Here is a 19801-nt window from a genome sequence, read left to right as displayed (position 1 = left end):
ATCACTGTTTCCTTGTGAGTCGGACTTTTGAGTGTACTTGCTTAATGTTATCCATAGTAGGTACAAAATTAATCGAATGGACAAAAATGTCATGTCAAGCCATCCATATCAGATTCGAACTGATAACTACTTAGTAACCCAAGTTGATTACGATTATTACCAGTCAGAACCATCTTAATCTCCGTTTGTTCATTACGTATCTATTTCTTAAATAGTCGCGAAGTAAACACCGCGAGATTTCTTTGTCGCCGCGTGCTTCGTGAAATCCGAGACGGCGTTTATCGACTCAAGGTGCGGCCTTTGTTTACATTTTAAAATTGCACTTTGCACTGCGGCGTCTAACCGCCTTTGTGTCAACACGGGAACGTATTCAAAGTATTCAAACAATGTAACCGTCAAAAAAGTCGTCACCAAGCGACGCCGCTATCTGTAATAGCGAATATTTTTAACGTTTCAACGATTCACTCTTTTGAACCCCGCGTAGAAGTTTCAGTTGGATTTACTTTGTACAAAGTATTACCTTGCAACATTTTTGCTAGTTGTCAAAGTGTCTTTGAAAGGCAATAGCTGGCAACTATCAGTTGACTTCTGAGCTACGGGTAACTACTTTTATGCCTTCGTATTTCCAGACGTATGTAACTGTAAATGGTTATCAGACTATGCCATCGTTTCGACTTTAAAGTCTTTAAATTTAAAATTATTGTGATTCATATTAACAATACATATTATTTATAACAACAGTAAGATACCTACATTCTAGGGTTCTAGGATTTTAAGAGGATCGGAGTTTCTACTCCAGTCGTCTGCCGAGAATATGTCCTGGTAACGTTGCATAGGTATACTCGTATAATAAATTGATACTTACAATAACAGATTTTTTTTTTTGCCTTTTTATTGATTTCAGCATTTAGACTTAATGCAAGCCTTTCTTATAAACCAAAAAGCACATAATAAAACAAGAAAACAATGGTTATCAAACGAACCGTATATCGTTCTCAGTGCTAGAAAATGAAGGCCTTGGCGGCTCGATTCGGAAAATGAATTAGATATTTGTAAGATAGTTATGTCCAATTTGACGTTTCCGCGATTCTGGAGGTCCTCGTGAACGATTTCGACAAGTTATGACTTATCCAAGTCACATCTAGTCGATATCTAATGTAGATCTAGTTGATCTCTAAATCGTCTCAAGATCTTGTGATTATCTCGAAATCCGAATAGGCCTGTGGTTCTCTTAAACACCACGCTCTAAATGAATAGAAATACGTTAGCCTTAAAAATATCTCAAACCTTAAGTTACATTTAGTTATTGGTGTCGAATTTTTATATAGAACAGGTGTAATGCCAAGCACGCCAAGCACCGTAGATTACAGATGCATAGCTATTGGTTACGTGTTCCTCTTAGTCATCGTTTATCCCATGAAAACCTCGTAAAATCCTGTCAAGGCTCAGTTACCTTCTGCCGTAAAAAGTAGTGAGATCTCAAGTAAAGCCAAGTCTGCCAATGTCTCTACCCTTTATAGTATTTTACGACTGCACAAATACACAAATCAAAGACAAAGAATTAAATGTCTAAAATAAATCCTTTACCCATATAGTATGGATACTTACTGTAGATGTTGATTGCTTACCTATATCATGTACAGTCGCCATCAGATATATCGGAGCGGCCAAGGTGCTCACAAATATCTGAGCACGCCAGCTATTGTCAAGGCGTTAGAGTCCGTGTTCACTGTTCAGATATTGTGAACAACTTGGCCGCTCCGATATATCTGATGGCGACTGTACCTACTCTACATGTTTGTGTACGTTAGCTATTCAGTGCGTAAAATATTTTCAGAACAATCATAGACCCATCAATGCACAATGTATACTGCAGGTGTACAACCCGTTTAAGTTCAGCGCAGAGACGGGCAAACTTCATTGAAATTTCAAGCTATCCAACAAACAGTGACCAACCTGGGAGCAAGGTTCAAGTCCCGTTTAAAATTGCACGTACCGTCGCCCTCCCCTGTTGGCCTGGACTGACTGTGTCAACAATGCCTTAGCTGCACTCTGCACCCACCTAGTTACGTGTCAAACATTGTTTAGCGTTTGTTTTGTTAGTGTTTTGTGGCCGGAGTGTTTACTTTAATCACGACGCCTGCTAAAGTGCGAAGATTTAAATTTTGAGTCTTTGAGTTATGCAGTTACTTGAGTTACTTCAGCTGGAGGGGTGTTTTTGTTTCGCCCCACCTGGTTTTTTTAAGTAATACAAGATTATACGATTTGTCATTATTTATTTGGTGTACCGACTTTTCCTATCGACCGGTTTCCATGACTAATAACTCCGCATTCTTAAACGTTGAACAGAGAATTAACAATTATAGACACATTGCTCGTGGGGCCGATGCCGATGCGGCAAAAATATTGTCCAATGGTCACTACGTAGTGCAAAGAGCAGTATAAGAAAATCTCCAACGACATTTCAAGACTAAATAAACATTAAAGCTCAAAGTGCCATTTAAATTATAAGCACGAGGTGGCGCTTTGAAGTATCTAGGTACACCGTTTTCATAATGTCGGACCAACCTCACATCCACAATCGCACAACCTGTCAACACCTGTCAAAGGAATACCCTATGCTCCCTCTGTAATGAACCATCGAAAGTTTTCAACCCCAATGGAAAATCAACGATGTCAACATGACACCGCAAATCACACAAACGTCCATTTAAAAGATGGCTCATTAAGTAAACTGAATGTGGCGAGTGGGCGCGGTTTTTGGGCGATCGTCACTATCTGTCACCACAATTAAGGGTAACCTCGGGTATTAATTACAGTGTCTAATGGAGCGAACGTGGTTTAACCGGTGACGCGTCCTCGAATGTGTACATACCCTAATTGCGATGATACCTTAGTCGCATTTACCGGTTCATCTATATTGTAGGTGTATTGTATCCCAATTATTAGGATTTAAGCTTTCAATAGGTAAAAATCAGAATGTCATTTGGGAGTAGAAGGGGGAAGCAACTTGTCAAGTGCGTATTTCTCACACTTGTTTCCCTGTTTTGTGTCCCATATCGCAGTTTTCATTGTTATTAGAAAAACGGTTGTAGATGCAACTAAACTGGCAATTAACAATATATTTTTTACTAAATTATGTACAATAGTTCCTTTTGGAATAGTTAATATGTATATAGCTAGGAATTATAGTTTTTAAATGATGTGAGGTGCAAATTTTGAGAAGTGATTTTGTTCTGCTATCCATCATAGTATGGGCAACCTGAGTAACATAAAACAAGCATGAACGGCTTTATATGTCAAGAGACAAGCTATGGACGACCTATGACTATAAAATACATTATTTGTTAGAGAAATATACTAATGTATATACTTAGTTTACTTTGTGTTATTTTTAATACTTAATTTTTCTAGAAAACATATGTTTGCCGTCACTCGACCGGTTAAATAGCTTTTATAGACTTCGTCGGTGTTTGTTCACACTTAGCGTAAGACCATTCGATAAGCGATCTTTTATCCGTGGCTAATTGGACGAGCTCAACGCCTCAAATTCTCCGCTCAAGTCTACTGCTTACCGCTTCGACGCTCAACAATGTTAACATAATCAATTGAACTATTCTCAGCTTTTATATTACTCCGGGAGTTTCAATTCGGACTTTTAACGGCTTGCAGCGGCGTTTAAACTTTTAAACTGCTTAGATAGCAAATGTTTAATGGACTTAAAATTTTACCGCGAGTTTGCTGTGGAGAAAATTTGATGAAAATTCTCATCTCAGTTGTCTATGATTACCTATGTTGTTGTTTTTTTACTAGCGGTGCTGTTTAAATATGCGAGCATATTTAACTTTATTAAGTAATGTAATATTTTATATATTGCATTATGGCTATTATATAGTTGCATTATGGCTCATGTGTGCATTTTATAAGAAATTTCGAGCATACGATATCTTTTGTACAAAATATTGCTGCACCTAGGTATTTTCATAACGCTGCACGTAAGTCTAAGCGCTACGACCAAGCATCCTGGAATTCGGCTTGTTTTCATTATAATTTCTCAACGTCATCTGCAGACAAAAAATGAAATAGTTGCATTCCGGGGTTCGTGTAATCCGTTGCAACGAGAACAGTCTGGGTTATGCGGCTCTTATAAATATTAAACGCGGAAAGACCCCAACAAAAACGTTTATCTGGTCTTCATGGAAAAACCGCCAGAATTAGCGACGGGGGGTGGATTAAGGCGGTCCGCACTTAATCCTTCACTAAGAAGGCTTTGCTTAAACGAGTTCTAACGAGCTGAAGATAAAACAATTAGTGGGAGCGTGATTAAGAGATACGGAGGACACTTGTTACGTCTTGCCGTTTGATTCTGACAGCCTGCGCTTTGACGTCTGCTTGCTATTTTATAAAACTCTGTGCCGCCTTATTTAAAGTTGTTATACAACCAGTTTATTGCGACTCCATTAGATTTATTCTAGTTTAACTCAGAGACTAGCATATTCTAGTACTTATCCCTGGAAATAAAGCTTAAAGCAATGCATGTATTTTTCTCCCACCATGAATATTATAAATAAAAATGTAAAAATAGGAAAGAATAGGTACGAAATATTTAAATGTAAGTCAACGGATAAAATTCCAAACTTTTTTACAGTGATTTCGATCTGACGCCCTATTACGCAATAAAGGATCCCAATATCAAATCGGGCGTAGCGTTTGTCGTTTTATCGTCTTGTCACTCTCCTAATATTTTTTTTACTTCAATTACGAGTCCCTCCGCGAATGCAAATAATCGTTTCGTAAGATTAAATGAAATTCTCGCGAATATTGATATCCGGAACTCTAGGGTTACCAGAAGTCAGGGGTTTTTCTTGACATGTCAGACATTATGGATAGGTAGACTGAGTTGGAAAATACTTATCCAGAATTGTGTTTTATTGTTTGCTATATTTTCCTCCATTAAACACTTCCGAGGTTGGAACAAGAAGTCCACTTGAACATTTTTATATAAATTAAGGTTACGAGGCAAAACACTCGTTTGATCCCCATAGCCAAGGACTTTCCTTTAAGAATTCGGGACTTGGTTAGGATTTAACCAAATTGTAACTGGTAACCCTGAGCGAAGTAGACTGGGCGTGCCATAAAACCCGGCGCACCAGGAACTCCCACATAGTTAAAATATAGGACTTTTATAACGGTCCGGCTTATTAAAATTTATGAAACAACCTGAAAGTGTGTTACCGTAATACCAACTCTAATAAGAGTGGGTAAATTTAGTTTCTTCTTTTTGCGGAGTTATAATGTGCCCGTGTAAAACATCTCAATTTAATCCACTGCTTAGGTACTTCGCGTTTTCTTCTCTGTAAAGAGTAATACATTGAAAATACAGCTTAGAGCTTTATTTATTGAGATTGACATAAGCGTTTTGATATTTTCTGCTAATTGTAACTAAGTAATTATTGTTGGTAGCCTGTGTTTTTCTCAAAAAATATTAATTTGAATATTTGAACCATTTTCTTAAATTGAAATTTATCGGAATCATTAGACGCGAACAACGCAACAATCTGGAAGACAGGCAGTTACTTTAGCATTTCTTATACTTTGGATTTTATAACGACAAACGAGGGAATATTTAACAACTTTGAGTTTCACAAATGACTGCAATTAAATTGCATTAAAAATTGGTTTTCCTTAAAATCTACTGAGGGTACTTTATGCAAAGCGATATAGATATTAGAATTTTAAATTAATTACTCGCTACGTTCCCTCTCCGAGCGTTTTCCCTTTCGTGAAACGGAATTCGTATTTGAGCCGTATTCAGAAACAAATTATCAATACCGTTTCAGTTTGGATATTTGTGCATTGCGCTCATACGCGTAGGCCCGTGCTCTAGAGCGAGCGAGCGAGCGTACGCAATCAATTCGTTTAATATATAATTTTCATGTCAAATACACATTCGCGAATAAGACCTCTGTGGGGGCCAAAACTAATTACGTATCGAAGCGATCTTCTTCCACACTTTCTTACGTGCCTTTCACATTTCCATATAAGTTGAGGTTTAAACGAGCCAATCTATTCACGTCTATACATCAGGGGGTCGCATTTGCATATAGAACAGAAATTTATTAAATCTAAAGCCAATATTCAGCGTTCCAACATCGACACTGAACTTTTTGCTACTCGGTTGCGTCTCTGATATCGTAAGCAATGGTTTCAATGAAATCGTAAACGTTCTATTCTTTAAAGAGATTTATTCCTTTTTAAGATTTGAACGAATCCGGCCTTTTGACGTTTTGTTTGGTAATGATTTTGGTTTTTTAGTATATAATCATTAATATCATTGTAATTTTTTAAAGTAAAATGGAGATAATCTTTGTTCTCAATTTATGATGATATAGATGCCCGCCGTTTTAAGTCAAAATTCATTTTTTCTCCTTGAGGGTAAAATAATTAATAATACATCATAATCATAATATTCATTACTTAAGTAGCATTTTTAAAGGTCTAAGAACTCTTAATAATAAATGTTTCTTCTTTAAATAAATTTCATTTAAAGTACCTAGTCGGTTTTGGTATAAAATGTTAAATTATGCAGTTCGACATAATTTAAATTTTATCTGAATGCCAATAGTAGTTTATGTGACTGCTACATAATGAAAGGCATTAAAATACGAGTGTGGGTTTATGAAACGAATGAAATGAGTTTCATAATAGTATCACACAAGTGTTTTAATGCCTAATTATGTACAGTTACATACACTGCTTTATCTACACACATATTATAAACTTTCTATGATATATTCACTAACCTCATATTACAGCCGACATTGGGGCACTTTCCTCTCTGGCGGAACTCGCGGATATGAGATGGTGTCTCCGAAATATCTTTATCGTACATTTTACACGAAACTTTTGTTATAGTTACTTTAAAAACTACAAAACAAATTATTTTTTACTTACAAACTAATTAAAATATAAACTGTACGTCAAATGGCGGCAAATGAAAACTTTTTTCACGCATGTCACGCATCCGTAGTTTTTTTTTAATTCAAAGACAAACTAGAGTCGGGGTCGATTACCATATCGTCCGATACCAACTTACAAGCGAGATTTGTCAATATTGTATGCAATTGTCATTTGATTTCGAATAAAACGTCATCTCGACTGATATTAGAATAGGGGTCAAATCAAATTGCCTTTTTTTCCAGAGATGTTCGAAATTTGAATGTCATTACCAAATCGATTTTGATATAGTAATGAAGCTATTACCACATTTTCACAGATAAGAAATTTGCTGTAACAAAACAGTTTATCGTAATGTGGACCATTATTTACGGATTTTGAAGGTATCATAGAGAGTTTATGATATGTGTGTAGATAAAAGTAATTACCGCATAACTACAAAGTTTGCAATACTAAGTTGTTCATTGAAGAATTTGTAGTATGTCGTATATATTATATTTGTTTAAATCGAAACTAGCACGTACTAACAGCAACACTCCTAACTGTACATCAGTGGACTTTATTATAAAAGGCATATGGTCCACCGATGTACAGTTAACACTGTGGGCGATGGTACGGCTATGATTTGACTCACAGACAAAATTTTACAAAGACCGAGAAATTCGAGATATAAAACAAACTTACGCGATACCATTGCATTATACAACACATAAGTAACTTGCTACAAGAGCCGAGACCATAACGCGTCACCCATAATGGATTGTGTGTATCTGCATTTTAATTAATTTTCTTTTCTATCGTTCTGGTGTTATCAGCGCAGTGCAGGCGTTGGGGAACAAACAAATAACTGTTGCGCCCGGCTCGGAACAATTTAGACTCTGGCTTTTTCTAAGCGACTGCCATAACTTTTATCTAGTTGTTTAACTACCTAGAGGTGCGATGGGTCCAGATCTTATACATATTACAAACATTTTTTATAACATTAAATGTTGCTAACAGGTACTGAATATCAAATTCCTCCCAGTTTTTCGAAAGTTACGACTAATTCACTGATGTACCTAATACCGCCACTTATTTCTCAGCATAGTCTCAAAAAAGCTTTCTTGTCGAGAAGGATGACAAATTAACATCTAAAAACAATTCACCTCACCAAGGATTAAACAATGTTTATCTTTGTCCACAGGCCCTAGATGGACAAAACATTTACAATGGATGCTGCACTCTCCGCATCGACTATTCAAAGATGACCTGCCTTAATGTCAAATACAACAATGATAAGTCCCGGGACTACACTAACCCTACGTTGCCGTCCGGCGACGGCGACGCCCACCAGCTGTTGACCAGTGAGTTGATGCCTCTGCGGGCTCGAGTCGCTCTGGCCCTCGCTTCCAGGATGAGTTAGTCCACTACTACTCTGAGCACCTGGACGCTTCGAACACCGCTCAAGTTTCGCTCACACACCTATCTAGTACTCTTGTAGTTTAAGCAACGTGCATCCCTGTTCTGGTTCTGCATCTAAAGTTACTTTTCAATTTTTGGAACTTTTTGAAAGCAGATGTAAGCGGTTATATGCTGTAACACGGGTTTTAAAATGGAAACCGCATAGTGGAATGTTTAAACATTTTAGGTTCTTGTCGCTTCTGATGTATCTCGCTTTATTTTGATACAACCCAAAAACAATGAAAGCGATATGCGGTTATGTTTCAAAGGTAAACAAGCCCAACTAACTCTCCGGGTACAGAAGGGACATGAAATATGTTAATATTTAATCTGTGTATGGCCCAAAAGCTATTTTAGTAGCTATAACTGACTACATCTGCATGAATTGTATCGAATTTGTAGTCACACAGTGACTATCAAACTACTTGGTGTTTTTCTAAGCGACCTTGTTTTATAATTAATATCGGTTACTGTTCATATTATATATTGTGGACTAATATCCTCCTATGTAGAATCTTACATTAATTAATTACATTTTGATTATTTTCTTGCAAAAAAAAATTGAATGAGTATTACATTGAAATGATAAAGAAATTATATAATACGAAACAAAGAATTTCAAGTAAATATTTATTACGGTACGATTTTGTAAATGTAAAACATTGATGTTTACTTTTACAAGCAAACAGCAGTCCTATTTTCCGCATTTGTGTTAGCTTTTTTCTTGTTTATTATTCATATTTCAATGTTCAATATTCCCACAGTGACTAATAACTTCTCATGAATCCACATTACACCATAGAGGATTGTAATATGTGAGGATCATTTCGACATTGTGAGTTTTGTTATTACGTCGTGGAATAAAATGATACCAATTTCTTTTTTCTTTACACAAAAGAAAAAATACACTCACATGTAATAAATACACTTACGGTTAAATAAGAAATCAAATAATATTCTTTATTAGTCTAGCTGTTCCGTTCTCTGGAGTCAGAGGCTGAATGTTCGTTTTGATACATCTAATTTATTTTGTAGCCTTCTTAAAGATATGTTTCATTCTTGAATACATTTTATCTTAACATTTTTATTAAATCCGCTGAATGGTATATCGTCGCATAACTCTTGAGGTTGACCTTATGTTTCTTCCGATTTATAAACTTGAGATTTCGATTTAGGTGGTGGCGTACTTGCTCCGCCATTCCTTGGGCTCGGTTCTGGCCTGGCGTCCCCTTACGGCGTCGGCGTCGGCGGGGTCGGGCTGCCGGCGTTCGGCGCGCTCACGCTGACGCCCGCGTCGCCCGCGCTGCGCGCCCTCGCCGCGCCGCCGCTACCTCTTGCCACTGTGCTACTCGTCTCCAATCTCAACGAAGAGGTTCGTACCTACTCCTAAACATTAACACTTACATCCGCAAACAAATACTACGGAAATAGTAAACATCGAATATATAAACGAAAGTTATTTTATATTAAGTTTTAACATTGGCCCCATATCAGAAAAACTTTTTTATTTTCAAAATTCCTACATCGAAATGTGTAGTTTTCTGTTTATTGGCGAATTTATTAATTACGCTAACACAATAGCCATTAACGTCTCCCGCACATTTAATATGGGTTCAAGAGTCCGGTTGACACAAAGCACTAATGCATCCACTAATAAGGCGGCGTTATAGGCTATTGTACTTATAAGTATATTCTATTTAAACTTCTTTAAAATAAGTTGCTAATTTATTCATAGATATTATGATGTCAAATATCTTTTATGACTTTATAATACTGTCTCTTTCTCTCTCCTGTTGTTTTAGATGGTCACGCCTGACGCTCTCTTTACCCTTTTCGGTACGTGTGCACATATACATTCCATAATTTGGCTCCGGACTATGCACTATTATATTTCCCAAAACGTGTTCTTTCTTAAAGTAATTTTTCCTAGATGTTGCCGGTTTTCAGAAAGATCTCTCTTTAGACGGGAATTTTCTTAAAAATGGCATTATAGAATTTATAAAAATAGTAAATATTAGGAGAGTACACTTTTTGAGAAAATCACATCATAGTCCTGAGCTAATAATTTATATTAAAACAATAATATTGGTCCCGAGCCCTGTCGCCTGGAAGACAAATTGTCAGCTAACATTCTCGACTTCTGTACCTACTGATAACCGCATCCGGCGACCTATGCCGAAGCTTCGCTTATAACACTATTGAACCTGAAACGCTTTATTAACTTATATGACAATTTGTGTTTCAGACATCATAGTCGTAGCTAAGTTAGATGTTTGCCCCGTGTTGTCTTTTTTGTTTTATCCGTCTACCATAAATGTCAGTTCCAGTTTTCTGTATGTCAATTGCATTTCATTGTTCAGCATTCAGTCATGTGGGCAATAAGCACATATTTCTTAGTTACATGACACGAAGGATCAATTCCAGTTGTAATGGATTCACGTCGACATGATATTCGAAGGCGATATTCTGTAATAAGAAATAAATTATTCGTTTGATTGTTGGTAGTAATTGCTTCGTTCTGAAAGCCGATTACCCAGGCTAATAACTTACGTACAGAACTTCTATTTGAAACGGGAAAAATACTGTCTACGTTACATCCATATTACGTTCCATCCCAGTATCAAATTATAAAGACGAGGGAGAAAACATCATTGAACGTTTCGGATAGATGTTCCGCTGAATTATTAATCAGACGCTTACCGTGACCAAATTAGAGCTTGGATTTGTTTCTTCTTTATCATTTTTCCACTGTCCCGTTTCACAACAGATTTTATGTATACAAAGCAGTGTAGATCTGTGTTTATTTTCGAGTAATTTTTTTATTTTACTTTATGTTTTTAAAATATTAAATATCTTAGCTCTCTTGCTTTCAGATCTAAGTACGCCTGTTTATAATATAATACCCCCTACTGCTAAATGTGAATCCAACATCTTCTCATAGTTATAGTGTCTTAACTAGTCCGTAACAGACAACACTTTGGGTTAAAAAATACTGCGGGCAAGTTCTGGCAAAGCAAATCTTCCTTCATTAAAATTGGCTAGATTTTCGCAAGAAGGAAGGAAATGCCAAAAATTGTCCGTTGTAACTAAACGATAACACCCAGAAGTTCGCAAGTTGTTCCGTTCACAAAACATTTTTCTTTATGTAGGCGTGTACGGCGATGTGCAGCGAGTGAAGATACTCTACAATAAGAAGGATTCTGCTCTCATTCAAATGGCTGAGCCGCATCAGGCTCATCTAGGTAAGGCATTACTTTTGGTCACCATATTTACAAAAGAGTTATGCAGACCATCCCTTGTTAAAGATATTTTTCTAACCGATAAAAAGAACTCGCAAGACGCAATAAGACGTAAAAAATACGATTAAATGTTAAATCATCATTAACAGAAACAATAATGAACGAAATGAAAGTAACCTGTGTGTACCCGATTATGTATTCGAATGAGACATTATTTTTTATCAAATATGTAAAAGAAAGACTGGGGCGGAACCTCAGGTGGCATGAGCTTTCTCTGCCAAAAATGTAGGAGGTCGTGCCGCTCACGCATCGGTCTACACAGTCACCAAACCCGTTGTCTAAACAGCAATGCCATCGTCTGCAATAGACGCAAAGACCTGTGATGAGAAAAAGCCTGAGGATGATGACACTGATGATGACTATAATAATTACAGCCCTGACTCACATGGACAAGCTGCGCGTATTCGGGAAGGCCATGCGCGTGATGCTGAGCAAGCATCAAACTGTGCAGCTGCCGAAGGAGGGACAACCGGACGCTGGTCTCACGAGGTAAGATTCTGCAAGTTTGACTATGCTACTGACTGTGCTACTGAGAAGCAAATACGTAGACTACGCAGTAAGCAGATGGTAGTGACCTTGTCTTCTAAATTCACTAATTTAGAATACGAGGCCAGATTGACTGACCATGTTAAGATGAACTGTTGTTATTAATGAAATGCTAGCAGCCATATACTGTGATACTTAGATGAAATGTTTGTGCAATAAGGATGAATATTTAATTTTGTTTGTCGAGTCTTGGATTTATGTAAACACGCCTCACTGTAGAACTCAATCGATTTTAGTGAGATTGATACCAAAAGTCTTTATGTGTAAGTTAATGTTGACATGGGGAAGTTATTATTATTAACAGAAGTTTTTGCCATTTACAGGGATTATTCGCAGAGCCCCCTCCACAGATTTAAAAAGCCTGGCAGCAAAAACTACCAGAACATTTACCCGCCAAGCGCCACGCTGCATCTATCTAACATTCCGTAAGTAGCTGTCCTGAAGAAACGTAAAGTTTTGCTGAAGTTTCACGTGTCGATAACTCTATGAAATTTTAAAGTCCGTCACTTATATGTAGAAGGTATTATAAAACTGGGTAAATTCATTTTTACCGTCAGCTTTCTACTAGCCAAATTATACATTTTAAACTTAGAGTAGGTATGTACATTATTTGTACGATGTTTATTTTTTCAAAAACAACATTTATTTCTTTCAAAAATTTTGAGTTTAATTTGAATGTTGTTATTGAAAATAATCCAAGATTTTTATGATAGCCATAAGTAGTGAAAATTTTATTTATGAAGTCCCCTTTAAAAAGCGGAATTTAAAAAAAAACTAAAAACGTAATTTTTGTCTAATTTGGCGAATTCATCGAAAATACACAAAATTATACTTATTAATCCGTATGTTCACAGCGCCACGGTCTCCGAGGAAGATATCAAAGAAGCCTTCACAAAACGAGGCTTCACAATCAAGGCGTTCAAGTTTTTCCCGTAAGTTTTAACCGTCAGACTTTTACCTTGCTACTTAATTCTATTGTCTACGTCTAGGGATAAAAGATATCAGGTCTGCGCTAATTTAATGCTCTTGTTTTTAACTTTGATACATATAACTGAAATATTCTAGAGTAATTTAATGCATCATTATTAATTCTGAATCTTTCTAAAGAGTATAACGACTGAAAGTATTATTTTTTAGTTTGTTACCAACCGAGATTTAAATACAAACAAAAATTTTGTTTGAATAATTAAATATCTTTTTTCCTCCACCAATTTATTATAAAATAACAAAATCAAAGGATTCCATATTCTTGTATTTTACAAATACATTTTATTACTTTGATTTGGCATTATGCTTTCGATGCAACGATTAGTGTGACCCTATACAATAACGTTGTATTGTTTGTGTTTGTAGGAAGGACCGCAAAATGGCGCTGGTGCAACTGCCCTCCATCGACGACGCCGTCGCCGCGCTCATCAAGATGCACAACTACCAGCTGTCCGAGTCCAACCATCTCCGGGTCTCCTTCTCCAAGTCCAGCATCTAAACGGACCGATTCGGAATATCACACAATCTCTGTCAGTCGCGTCCTTATGGCTATCATTATCAAGTCACTGAATGTTTAGTGAGACTCTTTGGATGCGTAGGATAAGCGACTGTCAATTAAACTGAACCTCTCACTCAACTCGAGAATTTCCCTCGACTGAAAATTACAAAGTAATCTGTATTACGCTTACTCGGATCAGTTTAGAGGAATAAGTGCTACTCTATTTTCTTAGTGAATACGTACATTTAATATTACTGCAAACGTTAATCTAAGATACATTCATCACACGACTTCAAACGGCAGCTATATGTGCTTTTTATTGTTTTAGAAGCGACTCTGATTATGTTCCTACCGCCCTGACGCCTGAGAGGATGCCTATTTTGTGTGATATTCATTCCATAATTTTAATAATCATAATTTTATTTCAATAATGTCTTCATGATTTCCATTTGATATTTGTAATTTGCGTAAATCAATTTATGAAAACAATATATATTTTGCAATTAGATTGCGCTAGATTTATTTAAAGTTTGTCGAAATGGACCCTTTTATCGCGATGTCAGACATTGCTTTCGTTAATTCATGGTTGTTTTGTTCCGGCAGCTATTTTACATTATATCTATCGCTTTAAAATATATTTTGTCATGTTCATGTTACAATATTATAGCAAGCACATTGTTGTATGGGAATTTTCATTGTATAATTATTATTTGCAGTTATTATTCTAATATTATATTTTATATATAAAAACATGATTTATTTTAACTTGCACAATTTACTATTATTGCATTTCTTTGTAAGTAAATAATTATAGTTTTGTACACATACACATTTTGTTATTATTGGAAATTTACATTTATAAATGTGTATGTGTGTGCAATATTAGGTTTAGACATAATTTTAATAATGTTCTTAGATTTCATCGTCTACGTGTTACTGATGCTTCCATACGTGTTTCGTTGTCTGCAGCGACGCCCTGTTCTGTTTCAATAGTTGTTCTCGATTAGTTAGTGTAATCACGACTCTTGTAGCTAAGCATCTAGTTGGTATAACGCTATGTATAACGTTATGTTCATCGACATAATAGTGACATGATGCATTTATTTCGATGTTAATTTAATATTAGCCACAACATACTATAAATGCTCGTGCATACAGTTAACGGTAGATAATTAATTATTTATTTGTCTAGAGAGCCGTACGCGCGGTGTGGGGGATACTACAATAACGTATTTTTTAGAATAATTTTCAGTATAATTTGATTAGTGTGTCGCCACACTGCGAACGGCGATGGTCGAGAATATATTCGAGATCTGATTCGCTTTTCCTCTAGCATATTAAATGAGCAGTATTCACACTAGGGCACAAGAACTTGTTATACAGTATTAGTTAAATAACTCCCCTGATACTTTATTTTTGTACATAAACATTCAAACTTTCATGACTTGGCTTTTCAAACTTCTTGGACTCGTGCTCGATTGGTTTTCACACATCTTTGCCTTCTTAAATTAATAAATATTCGTCTAGTCCAATGCAAAAGAGATTATGTTTGTGGATTAAGTAATTATACGTCGAGGAATCATGTCAACGATTGTCTCAAATTATTGGAGGTTAGTCTGGTACGAAAAGCTTTGAAAAAATGATATTTATAATAAATATGGTCATTGAGCATTGCCCAGTGAAACCTGATGCTCTAATAGTAGGACCAGCTTTAAGTGTTCAGTTACACGTCCAGTATATGATTAGGCAAAGCATGCGTGAAACAGATACCTGAATTATGAAAAATAAGGATCGGCTACGTCACTACAACACATCTACCTATCGCAGATTTTGTCGCTAAATACTCTTAAAGAGTGTGTACAGGCAAAGTTAATAAAAATTTTGCCACGAGTCCGGTGAAATTAGTCAAATTAGGCATTATGTCAATGTCAGAAAAGACTAATGCATTTTTTTGTCATTTTACCTGTGTACATCCTTGATGACATTGTGATGAAATGAAATAAAAAATTGAAATACAACAATAGGGCAACGGGGGGCACACTAGATGGTGAACGAAAAGATATACTTGGGGATTTTATTCGACTTGTTTTAATGAACTCGTCAAACTGATGTCACAAAAAGTTGCAGTGATTTCGTGGCCGCATCAAAAGATTGGTATCTAATGCTGTGAGGTATCAAAATAATGTGAAATATAGCCCCTATTTGCACGAAATGGCGCCGACAAGTTTGAGCGATGTCATGTCGAAGCTTGAAATGACTGCCACTTGGTAAGTTCGCCGGTCACTCAACTTATCCCTTCCAGAGTCAAAGAAAATTAAATAGTTCTTTTATTTTAGAAAGCATATTCAGTCATTTATAATTATAAAACAAACATATTTACACTATTTTAAAATGTATCATTATACATCACGTAACATAAATAAGGATAAAAATAGAGCTTAGTAAGATGATTAAACTGAAAAATATTAGAATGTCATTATGATGTAAGTTTTACTAGAAAAATTTAATCATACAAATTGTATTATTCAGTACGTATGATAAGGATTGTAAAAGTAGTTATTTGGTTTAGATAATGTTAGGTGACCAGGGTGTGGTGATATTTTGCACGTTTTTGAAAATGTTTTTCTACAGGGTGCAGAATGCAAAAGTTGTGCGCTCTTGTTTTAAAATGAGATTAAAGCGGTTGGCGACTGGTGGTGGTCTGCTGGGCGAGAACGGCGGTATCGCATTTGTATTTAAATATTATAATTACCTACTTATTTAATAAACATTATCACAACAAGGAGATTACATATCCATTGTATTCAGCGTAGAACGCTACACACATCGCGTGTCTATCACAGGATATCCGTTTTGTCGCGTAGATTCATTGTCCATGGTATTCATTGCTTCTGCTCAATCCGTAGATATCAATAAGTAATATATTACTAAATGTGTGTAGCGTTTTCAGGCCTAATCTTTTCTCAATAACATTGGTATTGACTAATAGATAATTATAGGTATTTTTGTGTTTAGAGAAGTATTTTAAATATTTAGATAATACGGTAATAATATTAAAAATAAGAAATAGATCAGTGTTTAGAACGAGATGCCAAATTTAAAGTCAATACACATTATTTTAGGTAAAAGGTAATTGAAGTAATCTTAACATTTATTGAAAAGTTGATGAAAATGTTAAAGTTAAATTATATTTGAGAGTTTTATTAAGCGCAATTTTTCATTGTAAGCGAACATTGTTTCAATTTGTTGGTTAAAGTTATGCGTTGAAAAAGATGTGAATGTTGTTTTCCGACTGTCGTCTCTGTGTTCACCCTCTTGCGTTACGAGCAAAACCATTTCAACATATCTCTGCATATCATTCTTATTATACCTAATTTTATTGCGCTTTATATATATCTCTTAAGCTGTACTTGTTTTAAGTACCTACTTACGTACATGTTTCTTAAAATTATATGAAATGCCAACATATCAATTAATAGAAATTTGGCTAAGGCGCATCTTATACATTTTCAAACCTCGGCTCTGTAGCTGGGAGCTGCGCGAGAGCACCGCTTGCAACCTCAAGCGTCGCTCCTTTATACTTATGTAAGAATTCATCATTTCTATTTTTCTTATTTTAATGTTAAGCCTCATGTGTGTTTAATTTCTTTCTTATTTTTAATTTCGTAATTAAACAATATTATCAATATATTCTTTTTGTTCTTTATTTTGCCTCCTCTTCGTTTTTCCTAAGTTCTTTTTTTCTTAAAACTCAATACCAATTGTCTAAAGTACTTTAGGAAGAAGCGATCTAAGGTTCGGTAGTCATGTAAAGAATGGCCTTTGAAATCTCACAAATATCTATCTACATTTCATTTGTTACATATCCAATACTGTTGATTTAAATGTATTTTCTCAACACTTGATGAGATAAAAACTATTTGTAAATAAAAATAAAATTTAATGGGGATCAATATATGAAATGATGTACATTAGTACGCAATTGGTACTGTAGACATATTCGTGTTTAGATCTAACTATCCTGGCGTAAATATCGCATCTACGATGAAACTTGTCTATACTATAATGCTTCGAAATATCCATAATTTCTTGTGACACTAAGCAATTTTGACTTCATCTCTGGTTTTGTGGATTGTCTTGACTATCACGAGAATTAAGCGAAGTTACATGTTGCTTAGTTCAACTACGTTGGGTGTAAGGGACTTTGATTGCCATTGAAGAGTTATCGTACGTAATGTTATAGGGTGGGAAATTCGCACAGGGTATAAGAGTTAATTCCGTGCCGTGTCCCTGATCCCTGCAGCGTGGAAAGAACTGAACCATTCCATACCGAGGTGTGAGCTAACTGTGTAACTGCCAATTAATAGGAACCCCTTCTCAAACTGCTGTTGATTGCTATCTCATAAATATATACTTACCTATTATGTTTATTTTCAATAATGAAAATTGTCTTCTGCATGCATCTTGTGACTAAACTAACAGTGTGTATTTATGTTTTGTCATCAAATCATATATATATATGAAGGCTACCTATAGTAAATTGAGGAATATGAATGAATTGAAAATAAACATAAGTGAGATGTGTTTTGAAGTTATGAAAGCTTGTTATATGAATGCATATCCAACGCAAACCTATGAAATGGCAGTTATCCTTGTGTTATATTAATCTGTGAATGTAAATATTATACACGACTATATTAATAATAACAAATTAAATAAATAAGATATTAGATTAACATAATCCTTTCTTTAAAATTTACTAATAAAACATAGGTATCCTATTCTAATTTTCAGTAGTTGCCTAGTTCATTATCAAAGTATCTTCTAGAGAATACCTGTTTTTTTTTATTCTAAATTGTAGGGCTATACCATTGATTTATAAAAGATTAATAATGGTGTGCAAATTAAAGGGTTGTGTGTAAAGTTAAAATAGTTTAAATAGTTGTAACTCGTTCCTGTGACGAAAGGTTATCCCATCTTTTTCTTGTAACTGAACGCACATCTATTTCTGTTCGCTTCTCCTAGTAAAAATTTGCCGAAACATTTGAAACAATGTCAATATTTTTTAGTCTAATTAAATCAATAATGCCAAAGACCAATCATTGGGACAAAAAAACAGGGATCTAATAATATTTTCCTTTCAACTAAATCTTAACCTACCTAACTCTAAATAGACATTGAACTAGATAAAGGAAAGGAAAAGTAAGCTTTAAAGAGCATATTTCGAAATATAATGTATTTTAATGATTGTTTCCGAATCATAATTTTGTGAATTGCCAATGGCCCACCTGTGAGGGCCTGCGGCATGTTTCCACATACATCATAGCAGTTAGATGAAATTATGAATAATATATACAATATTATCATCTTAAGTGACTACCCTATTGAACTCTAGATTTATTCTTTGTCATTTTATAATAAAAGATAGTTGAAAATGGCATTTTTATTATTTTCATATTTACACACCAATAGACCATTTACAACCATTCCATCAATATTCAAATTCAAATGAGTGTACCTACTTATCATAACTGGGCTTTAACTCGTTAATCCGTTAATCGTTAATTATCGAAGTAGGTAAACATTTCAACTCAAGGAATAACTTTTAAATTTGTTGGTTTTCTTGAAAATATCATGACCTTGCGTTAAATCTTCCGAAATGTAATGTTTTAATGTTTAACAAAGTTAACTTTTTAGTAGGTAACGGATTAGCGATTAAAAACTTAATTAACTATGTATTTGATTAGCGGTACCCAGCTATGTACTTAGTAAAAACTTATCTAGAATGGTTGTGCGGCTTTGCGGCTCATGAGACTGATCGTCATTGAGGAACGCCTTAAGCCCCCTCCAGACTATACGCGTGAACCGCGGGCGAAGCGAGTGTGGCGTCGATTTCGCAGATTGTTCACGCCTTCGCGCCTTGTTCTCCGATTTTTGTCGGTAAGTATTTCTCCCGCGTTAAAGGAGACGCGAAGCGCGAACTTGCAAGACTCCACATTACACACTATTTTGGCTCTTCTGTGGCAAGATAATATGAATTATATATTATGATTATTTATGATTATATTATATT

At 35.4% G+C, this 19801-nt stretch overlaps 1 protein-coding gene across 8 annotated transcripts in view; it reads left to right on the top strand.

Annotated features, from left to right (window-relative positions):
- LOC134793779 (polypyrimidine tract-binding protein 2) overlaps positions 1 to 19168 on the top strand; it is a 635946-nt gene extending 616778 nt beyond the window's left edge. For all 8 annotated transcript variants that reach the window (XM_063765447.1, XM_063765452.1, XM_063765451.1 and 5 more), the window contains 8 exons: positions 8141 to 8300; positions 9573 to 9769; positions 10200 to 10233; positions 11547 to 11639; positions 12071 to 12185; positions 12566 to 12667; positions 13097 to 13174; positions 13596 to 19168. In XM_063765447.1, coding sequence (XP_063621517.1) covers positions 8141 to 8300; positions 9573 to 9769; positions 10200 to 10233; positions 11547 to 11639; positions 12071 to 12185; positions 12566 to 12667; positions 13097 to 13174; positions 13596 to 13728 — 912 coding nt within the window. In that variant the 3' untranslated portion in view covers positions 13729 to 19168. The remainder of the gene's footprint in view (positions 1 to 8140; positions 8301 to 9572; positions 9770 to 10199; positions 10234 to 11546; positions 11640 to 12070; positions 12186 to 12565; positions 12668 to 13096; positions 13175 to 13595) is intronic.
- Positions 19169 to 19801: the final 633 nt, after the last annotated feature.

This window comes from Cydia splendana, chromosome 9 (assembly GCF_910591565.1).
Source record: "Cydia splendana chromosome 9, ilCydSple1.2, whole genome shotgun sequence".
In the NCBI taxonomy this organism is placed as follows: domain Eukaryota; kingdom Metazoa; phylum Arthropoda; class Insecta; order Lepidoptera; family Tortricidae; genus Cydia; species Cydia splendana.
The sequence above is the reverse complement of the archived record's forward strand: the minus strand, read 5'-3'. Positions and strand labels throughout refer to the sequence as shown.